The following is a 10,205-nucleotide window of genomic DNA, read 5'->3' as shown; positions in this document are numbered from 1 at the left end:
AACGGAGCTGGTCTTTTACGAGAGCTTGCTCTCATAAGCGACCACTGGGCGCCAAAAACTTGAGCAATAGGTGTTGGTCGCTTACGGGAGCTTAATTAAAATGGAATCTAAAAGTTATCGTGATAATAACAACGCTGTAATATTTTCGTTTATTGCTTGATTTTAAAACTAGGTATTTGACTTATCATAAGAGTGACTTCTTTTATTTAAGTTAATAGCAATTAAATCTACGCAAAGTAGCTCGTTATGCTCGTTTATATCGAAGACTTTCGCTTTTCGTCATGAGAATATCTTCTGCGTCTACGACGATCGCACGGCGTCTTTGGTTAGCCGATTTCTAAAGCGTGCAACAAACAAGTGGATGGCTATTGTAACAGGAAAAAAGGATAAATCGTGGAGCTGGCAATGGACTAGAGATTCCTTGCATTTACACATTTTCTGGAGACAAAGAAATGCCAATCCCATGGTTGAAATTGAAGTTAGAAAATTGAAATTATGAAATTCTTTAATGGTTGCCTACTGGAAAGGCAGCTGTTACGAGGTTTTGGGTGGTTCTTTTATGGTATTGGGGGTAGCCGGGGATCGTACATGCTGAGCAAGGGTTGACCGTCTTCTTTGTCCTTTATTGCACCGCTTGGGTGTTTACAAATGTTATAGCTACCACTGGCTAGCGGGAGGTTGGCTGTAAGAAGGCAAGTACTTTCGGAATTTAGTGAAGGAACATCTCTTTCCCCGAGAGTTGACGAAGCCAACTTTAGAGAGTCCTGACTAAAACAACCTAGAGCAGTGCCGTGTAGTGTCCTCGCAACAGTTACAGCACAATCCTAGAGCTAATTACTATGCTGCTCAATTTATACTAATCTCATTAATAAACTGGTCAAACTGGTTTTAAGGATGATGTAAAAATAGAAGATCGGGTGTTGACTTTGGGAAGAAAATCAACGATGAAATAATAAATGACTTAGAATAAATTCCTTCGATAGAAATAGACAGAGCAGTATAAAAGGAATAGTTTGACTATAGTAATATGCAAAATTAAGTAATGTAACAGCGGTAAGATTAAGGATAAAAGTAATCGTTAAACTGTTATTCTAGCCTGCAAATATAAAACCTGTTTTGCTAAACAGTAACTGCGCATGCTTAGTCAAACAATGAAGAGATCCACGTAAAGCAAATAAGTGAAATGTCGAATGGAAAGTGAAAGTAAATATCTGACGTGTCGGAAACGACTTTTGCATAGATTAACAATTCCTTCATAACACAGCTTTTGTGAAACATCACAACATTTCTGCTTTATATGTGATTTCAGCATGCATTGTATATGATGTTTATCAGGTGTTGACTGATGTTTTTTAAAGCCAAAAATCATTGTGGTAGCTTACGAGAGCTTAAAAATAAAATAAAATCTCAGTTGGTGTTTTGAAATTGTGGTCGTTAACGGAGCTGGTCGCACCGATAAGCTGGTCGCTTACGAGAGCTTAGAATTACAGAATTTGTGTGACAATTCAATCGGTGATTCGTGACCATTTTTCGTGAGAAAAAGGGTTGGTGGAATAAATAGAGTAGTGGTAAGGACGCAATATATATGGGAATTTTTTATTGCGTGCCGTGCGGGATACAACTAACGTCAAATATAATTAGCAAATTAGTTCATGTTGGCAGTAACCAGGAAGCGAGCCTCTGTAAACCCACACTGTGAAAGACGTGTTGATTCAGGTCTACACGATAGGATACCTTGGTTGCGCTTCCAAAGATAACTAACCACTAGCAGCAATAGAAAAATTCATAATATTCAGGGGTTTCTATTGAAACGGCATTAAAAACATATTTATCTTTATTGTTCCTGGTATACTTTACCGCATGATAATAGCGAGGGATAGCATGAGGATCTTTTGTTGATATATCCAGTTTATGTGAATGGTAACATAGGGCAACACGGTAATCTCGGTCACTGTGGTATGACAAAATTTGCGTGGTGATGACTAGTGACAAAATATTTGATAATATTTACCTCAAGTGTACGTGTACGTGTGATATGAGCATTTCACGCGCTAATAACTCTACTGCCTACCCGTTGATCACATGGATCCGCGACATGAGCATTTCACTCGCTAATAACTCTACTGCCTACCCTTTAATCACACGGATCCGCGGGACTATCTCACTCGCTAGTGGTATTTCTAGAGCCTAACCGTTGATCACACGGATCCACGATATGAGCATCCTACGCGCTACTAACGCTACTGCCTACCCGTTGATAACATGGATCTGTGGTTTCAGTCCTGTGCAACTCCTGGTACTCACTCCCTCTTATGTCTGTGCCTACTCCCCTCTCGTCAATACCACCAGGCCTGGCCGCAATGCGTGTCCCAGGATGCAGTGGGGCATACTGCGCATAATCACTGTGTTGTGTCGTCGCCTCTAAAGACTGGTACACTTCGTGTGGTAAACCTCGTTTTCTTGTGTTCTCATAATCTGGCTCGCCTTGATCACCTGTGCCGTTCCTTGCTCTCCTCGCGGGTGGATTCTGTGTACTCATTCTCGTGCTATCGACGCTATCGTACTGGCGTTTGGCTGGCACGTGCTGATCACGTGATGCATGTCTATTCATAGCTTTGTATCGCGTGACATTGCCCCCTTGCGTTACAACATTATATTGCGTGACGTTTCTACGATTGGTTGGTCGTGCTTGTGTATTGTTCACTGGTTCGTATTGTGGAATGGGGTCTGGGGTGGGTCCCCTATTTTCCGATGGGGCGACCTCATAGTCTCCCATCTCTGGGATTGTGTGCTGGTCTTGGTTCGCATTTTCTTGCATTGCCACATTCTGAAGAATAATAGATTGTTTTAACGTTGTTTATTGGTACCTCAAGATGTTGTATCAACTCTAGAAGAAAGAGAAAGAAATGCTTACCTGGAATCCAGAGTAGCCTGGGTTATCAGCTTCAGGTCTGTGAGGAAAAGGTTATGTTAACTCAAAAACAAGAATATGTAACGATAGCTGGAGAGTAGCAAGTTTTCATACCTTCTTTTCCTTGTTGTAAGACCTGCAAAACAAGAAAAGAATAAAACTTTATCACATATTATTATTGAAATGAGTAATCAAAATGCAGAAAAGCTGTTTCCTAGCGTTGTCAATAACATATTTAGGCTACATTTACTGCTGTTGAGCCGTGAACGCTTTCCCACAAATGACAAATTCAACAAGTTTATTACTCGGTAGTAGTTCATTTAAGCTTGACCTATAGGATCACTAAAAACAACAACTGAAATATATGCATTTTTTAAATATACTAGGAATCTAGTACGACAGATTATTAGATAATGTCAATGTGTAAAAAAGTCTGAGTCGGATACCTTTGCTTTAGACACCCCCACAAGTACAAGATCTGGGAGATCTATCAGACCAAGGGCACAGGACGATTTTATCTTTTATTAAGTATAGATACATATTCTGTACTGTTTTAAAACGCCACAAGGCCACATTTGACTTATTAAAACAAGAAATATTATTACTTGGTTGTATTTCATTGCATGATTTGTTTATATGTATCTATATTTCGTATTATAAATTTAGTTTTGTGGATTTTTAAAAAAGGAGGGTGGGCGACAACGTTTTGGCTTCGCGGCGATCGCTTAAATCCCTTAGCCTCTGGTAACCAGGGAAGGGGGGGGGGGGTCAACAAAGTTTTGAGGTTTTTCTTGGGGGGGGGGGTCAACAAAGTTTTGATGTTGACAAAGGGGGGGTTGTACAGAAAACTCAAGTGGAGTCCGGCTGAATACCGCCCCCCCCCCCTTGGCCATAAATAATGTACTACTTCGAGGAAGGCTGAAATGCTACTCGACATAAAACATATAACATAAAACAGTAAACATATCTGACGGACTTACCTGCCCTCTTCAGCACCACGATGTAGACAATCAGACAAATGATGACCAAGAACAAGATGGCGACCAGCACAGCGAGACCAACAATGGTGGAGTTCTGATCATTTACCTCGACAGCTGGAACAAAGTGTAATATAGACCGTATAAGATACATAAAGTAGAGGTGTAAAATGTGACGTAGCGATATTACTCTCCTACTGGTGTCTAATCACGTGACAAACTCGTGGCTAGTCACTTGACAAGAGCTTGTGCTTGTTAGTTGAGATAGCTCTGATGATCAACTGAAAAGCACACGGGCCTGTGGGGGTGGTACTGATGCTCACGTGAGTAGCACACATACCTGTGGGGGTGGTACTTATGATCACGTGACTAGCACACGGACCTGTGGGGGTGGTACTGATGCTCACGTGACTAGCACACATACCGGTGGGGGTGGTAATGATACTTACGTGACTAGCAAATATACCTATTGGGGTGGTCCTAATGATCACGTGACTAGCACGTGGGGATTGTCCTATGGTCAGGTGACTAGCACACATACCTGTGGGGGTGGTACTGATGCTCACGTGACTAGCACACATACCTGTGGGGGTGGTACTTATGATCACGTGACTAGCACATATACATGTGGGGGTGGTACTTAAGGTCACGTGACTAGCACGTGGGGATTTTCCTATGGTCAGGTGACTAGCACACGCACCTGTGGGGGTGGTCCTGATGGTCACGTGACTAGCACACGTACCTGTGGGGGTGGTACTGATGCTCACGTGACTAGCAAATATACCTATTGGGGTGGTACTGATGATCACATGACTAGCACGCTTATCTGTGGTGTTGGTACTGATGATCACGTGACTAGTACACCTACCTGATTGGGTGGTCCTGATGTAGACCGTGTCACGCCTCGTGTCTCCCCGAACCGACAAAGTGACCTCTACCTCGTACAAAGTGTCAGGCTCAAGATCATCCAACACGCAAGACAGCGAGGCTGAACTACTGACACCTGATGACGTCACCCAGTCACGTGACGCTCCAGCTATAGGTCTAGCGCGCATCGTGCACTGCGCATTACTATAGGGCTTTGACCACGTGACTTTGATTCTTTGATGGGTAGGCCTGACGTCATCAAACTTTGGCGCCTGTTGAGTATTGACTGAGGGATGAATGGCTTCGATAAATAAGCTCTATAAACCCAAGCCCATATATAAGCTCATAAATTAGCCTTTATGTTATTAAAGGTAAGAAACCGAAAGCAACTAATGCTATAATGATTCCGATGACAATGTAAAGGAATATATAATGATAACAAATAGTAAAACGACGAAGTCGAGCTTGTTACTTCGCTTCATTTTGACATTTGTTTACGACAATCTTTTGGCTTCTTAGCTATATAGATTAATCTTATGTATATGATTAAAGCAAGAAACCGAAAGAAACTAATGCTGCTATGATGACGATGACAATGCTGGTGAATATAGTGACAAAAATAGTAACGACGATTATGACGATCTTCTTACCTTGCTGCAATTTGACACTTGACGGTTTAATCGTTAAGTTGTATCTTGGCGCATTTTGTAGAAGGGCATTCTTGAGCGGTACAAAGGGATCTGAGACGTTTGCTGGCGTTGTCAGGGTTACGTACACGATTAGACTGCCCGGCCTAGGATGGACAAGAAAAGAGCAGTCTGTGCATTATTCTAACATCTAATTAATATATTTACATGGTGTTGTTAAGGTTCTTACCCATAGCTCAAGGAGACCTTAGTCATACAAGTGGCATCGACGCTTTCTTGTACCTACAGAAATGTTGAGAGAGGTTAAAGCCGCATTGTCATCAGTTTACTTCTGCAGGTAAGACGGAAACCTCAACCGTTAAAAGACAAAAGAATCTATTCGAATCCGAAATATTTAACAGGCCATCCGATCTAAATTATCAGTCATATCCTCAAAGAAACTTGCAATAGACACACTGCTTTCTATATTTTGAAATATTTTTCGTGTTTTCCGTTAAAAATCATCGCAGATTGTTGCGTAATCGACCGGAAGTAAACTGGTGGCAGTGCGGGACCCCCACCATGACAACATTTATATAGGCTGTCATTCGTGAAGTAAAACTTCCTGTTTAATTTTTCTAGGATCAACAGTATCATTTGTATTTCTTCGGATGTGCCCCTTAGGGAGCTCAAGGGAGAGGTAGTCCAGTACAATGATACAACTTCTCCACAGTCTAAGATCTAGTATATCTTACAACTCTCAAGCAGCAACTGGTTATTCAGGTTACCAGTTTTTCGAGGCTCCTTTTCATTTGATCGTTTGGTGGGTATTTGGCGTTTTATTAGCCGGAAACTTCCATTTCTTGTCTGCTCCGAGGTCGCTGCAACTATAAAACACGAAAACGTTTAGAGGGTCTTGCAATGTAAAAATTATGCCCCAGTACTTACCCACAGTGAATGTATGCCGAGATCCGGGGAAACCTTCCGCGTGACATGTCACGGATGAAGCCCATAAAAGTTGATCTCTCCAAAACCCCGGGTTCAACAGGAAGTAAATACTGCAGCTAAATGTTTTGCATATTTTGACAGATCTTATAGAAATAGGTAGTTTGCTTGAATGCCCATATAAGCTTATACGCGGAACCAAATGATTTTCTTGAATATCTCGCGAAGTATACATTGTATGGCAATAAAGCTTGACATAGTGGTAGATCTTGGTAACTGGCAACAGTTGAAATTGTTGTTCCCTTGGCAAAACGTTTATTTGCATACATTTGAATTTCAATTAGCTAGAATCAATCAAGTAAAAATGGGGAAAATTTAGGCAAAATGATTTGGAAATCTTAAGGCATATATATGTTTATTGACATTGCACAGATATGAAATAGCCTTTACACCAGGTCCAGCTATTAATTTTAACAAAATATAGAATTTATCATGTTACCACGGTAACCGTTGTCATGGTTACGGGGTCGCTAGACCAGATGCAAAGGCTATTTATTATGTGCTAAGAACACCAATTTACACTGCATAAATTGTAGAAAACAATTTTTTTCATAGTTTTCGGTGATATGTCCTCTTATACACTACGATATTCGTCACCTCATGATCAAAATTTACGGAATCTGTAGAAAAGAACAATGCAATCAAGTTTCTACACTCCCCCCACACGGCAAGAAAAATTTTGCTAGGACTTATTTTCCCCGGCAGGGGAATCGTGTGCAAAATTTGCGCACTTATTTCGACGCTCCCTCCCACGGCAGGGACCTCTTTGGCTCTTGCTAAATCTTCGCAGCCACAGGTGCATGGGCATGATTTTGCGCTTGCGAGGACGAGACAATTTTGACGGTTGCCAAGTTCATTGTTGGTAAGCATATTTCGACGACAAAAAGACGAATATACTGAGGTTTGAACTGGTTGGACTCCAACTATCTGTGAGGATGTCGCCGTGATGATTAAGCGGGAAGACGACGAGGACGAAACGTGAGGTATGTCCAAAATAACTTTCCTATCTTTCACATCGTTCGTTTAAAATTTCAAATCGTGAATCTTGAATCTTGAAAAAGGCGCTTTAATACGGCCAAAGAACACGCAAAAAGTAAACACAACACTAGACTATACACGTCTTTTCAACAAATGTTTTTTTTATTTTCACTAATTTTGTTTTTCGCCCTATGTTTACCTTAAAATCAATAGGGACAAATAAAGAGCTTGGGCTACGTGTGATATCACTTTGGCTTGACGTTATCGCCTGATATTTGTACTGTGAAAATGTGCACGTGGTCCGAATTGAGCGCGCGTGAAAATTCATCACTGGGATATAAAGTTAATTAGCCTGATTTTGAGCTTTATTTTAGCTTAGTCCATGTGACATATGTGACATAAAAGCTGCGGTTTTACAACATGTTGTTTTACAAAAAAACAAGTAAAGTTTAAAAGCTGACTCGCTTTCTTAGTTTGTATACGGCCAAGAGACCATGATGTAAGAGAACGAATCCCCCGTATTAGGGTATGTTCCAAAGCTATTTTTAAAACAAACAGTTATTTTTAGATACGCCTCTGATTGGTTAGCGCTTACGTTATAAAAATCAGTTTCTACCTACAGTTAATTAATCGCCGTAATGTCGGATGATGTGGTCCAATGGACTCGAAATAAAAATCATGTTTACTAGTGCTCAAATAGTGCTTTCGGATGACATCTCATCCGAAAAACATGCAAAAATTTGAATCGTTGATTAAATCGAGAACCTGCACTAAATTCGACTTAGCAATTTAGTACAATCTAAGGGGCCGATTTCATGATGAATTTCAGCCCGGGCTGAGTTTTCATCAGCCCGTGCTGAAGCTTCAGTCCGAGTAGCTGCTTACCTATTATATGCCTTAAATCCAGCCCGGGCTGAGTTCTATTCAGCCCGGGCTGGACTCGGATTTTATTTTATTTTTACATCGACGGCTGAGATATTTACGCGATTATGCGGCGATTTTTAACCCGCTAGCCCGGGCTGAAAATCCTAGCCCGGTTTGCCAGCCCGGGCTGGAAAAGTCCTCCCGGGCTGAAATTGATCCCAGGCTGAAAACTATTTCATGTAATCGAAAGAGAAATTTTACAAGTATTTGTGCGAGATACCGGGCTGGACTTTCAGCCTCCCTAACCGGGCTGAAATTCATCATGTAATCGGCCCCTAAGAAAATTTAAAACTATAGTACAATGCTATAAAAGTACAATTGAATTGCCTATTAGCGACAGCTCGTAATCCTGACTGGCTGTAAGGGGATCTGTTATCAATTCACCGAAATTGCCTGCTTCCAGGCTTTCAAGTATTTTCTTCTTCGTATACTTGTTTTTTGCGAGTCAAAAAAATATCAATAATAAAACATCCCCCCCCAAAAAAAAACAAAAAAAACAAAAAAAAAACTCACCCCTTTCCAACCCCGGAAAAATTTGATCCAAATCCAAACTCCGAATTCCAAAGCCTCGCTCTCAATTCCAAAGCCTTACTACCAATTCCAAAAGCTTACTCTCAATTCCAAAAGCTCACTCTCAATTCCAAAAGCCCACTCTCAATTCCAAAAGCTCACTTTCAATTCCAAAGCCTCGCGCTCAATTCCAAAGCCTCGCTCTCAATTCCAAAGCCTTACTACCAATTCCAAAAGCTCACTTTCAATTTCAAAAGCTCATTCTCAATTCCAAAAGCTCACTTTCAATTCCAAAGCCTCGCCGCTCAATTCTAAAGCTTCACTTCCAATTCCAAAACCTCACTCTAAATTACAAAACCTCACCCTCAATTACAAAACCTCACGTCAGACGTAATCAAAAACAGGTATGACAGTATTATTAATTGCTACTTTTTTTTAATTATTGCATTTGTTTTGCTTGTTTATTGCCTGCCCGGTTTCCTGGTGCAGTAGCGCTATCCTAGGAATTCTTATGATAGGGATACAGTATACATTACCGTAAATTATCTAATGAACGCCCCCTCTCTAATGAACTCCCCCTATCTAACGAACGCCTCCCCCTCAGGTTACATGTTTGTATTGAACGCCCATCTCTAACAAACACCCCTTTCTATTAAACGCCCCCCTCCCCCCCCCCCCCCACCTCCCCGCTACCTCTCTCCAGCATAAAACAAACGGCAGTGGAATTTAAATTTAGAGTGAGGTTTTGGAATTTAGAGTGAGGTTTTGGAATTCGGAGTTTGTATTTGGATTTGGATTCCACTTATGGGCCACCGTAGACATCAGTGTTGACATACAGGTAATGTTTCATATAGAGTTTATTGACAAAAAATACAAATAAAGGTCGTGCGGTGCTGGGTCTAAAGTATTTATATCAAGTTAAAGTTTTAAAATGCTGTGACAGACACATCGGGCAGAAAGGCTATTGTTTTCTGGACATCATTAAAAAAGGCGCCTAGTTCTCATAAAATATTCATGACTTCTTAGTTTGAATGTTATTGGTTAAGCTTAAATCCGCATTGTCACCAGTTTACTTCAGGAGGTCCGACGGAAACCTCAACCGTTAAAAGACAAAATAATCTACAGTCGAAGCTCTCTGAGCGACCGCTCTCGTAAGCGACCAGCTCCGATAACGACCACGGTCACGAATCACCGATTGAGTTGTCACACAAACTCTGTAATTCTAAGCTCTCGTAAGCGACCAACTTATCGGTGCGACCAGCTCCGTTAACGACCACAATTTCAAAACACCAACTGAGATTTTATTTTATTTTTAAGCTCTCGTAAGTGACCACAATGATTTTTGGCTTTACAACATCAGTCAACACCTGATAAACATCATATCCAATGCATGCTGAAATCAAATAT

The 10,205-nt window shown here is 41.0% G+C and overlaps 1 protein-coding gene and 1 long non-coding RNA gene across 2 annotated transcripts; both read right to left on the bottom strand.

Annotated features, from left to right (window-relative positions):
* Positions 1 to 1,582: 1,582 nt before the first annotated feature.
* Positions 1,583 to 4,943, bottom strand: LOC125572206. The gene is made up of 5 exons (XM_048732375.1): positions 4,757 to 4,943; positions 3,892 to 4,005; positions 3,026 to 3,047; positions 2,915 to 2,951; positions 1,583 to 2,827 (listed from the first exon to the last, which is right to left on the bottom strand). The coding sequence occupies exons 1-5, from the start codon at positions 4,941 to 4,943 to the stop codon at positions 2,225 to 2,227; spliced, it is 963 nt and encodes a 320-aa protein (XP_048588332.1). The 3' UTR covers positions 1,583 to 2,224.
* A 466-nt stretch (positions 4,944 to 5,409) lies between these two features.
* Positions 5,410 to 6,220, bottom strand: LOC116608274. Its single transcript, XR_007313835.1, has 3 exons — positions 6,170 to 6,220; positions 5,632 to 5,684; positions 5,410 to 5,548 (listed from the first exon to the last, which is right to left on the bottom strand). It is a non-coding gene; the product is annotated as an uncharacterized LOC116608274 (long non-coding RNA).
* Between the last annotated feature and the right edge of the window lie 3,985 nt (positions 6,221 to 10,205).

The sequence above is a fragment of the Nematostella vectensis genome, chromosome 9 (assembly GCF_932526225.1).
Source record: "Nematostella vectensis chromosome 9, jaNemVect1.1, whole genome shotgun sequence".
Taxonomy (NCBI): Eukaryota; Metazoa; Cnidaria; class Anthozoa; order Actiniaria; family Edwardsiidae; genus Nematostella; species Nematostella vectensis.
This window is presented reverse-complemented; position numbering and strand designations above follow the sequence as displayed.

Bases quoted from the DNA above. Each gene is read 5' to 3' on its own strand.
- LOC125572206 (XM_048732375.1), bottom strand. From the start codon at position 4,943: ATGCGCGCTAGACCTATAGCTGGAGCGTCACGTGACTGGGTGACGTCA. The intron at 4,006-4,756 runs GTAGGTGTACTA...ACTTTGTTCCAG, and splicing joins CATCAGGACCACCCAATCAG to CTGTCGAGGTAAATGATCAG. The intron at 2,828-2,914 runs GTAAGCATTTCT...ATTATTCTTCAG, and splicing joins CAGGCTACTCTGGATTCCAG to AATGTGGCAATGCAAGAAAA.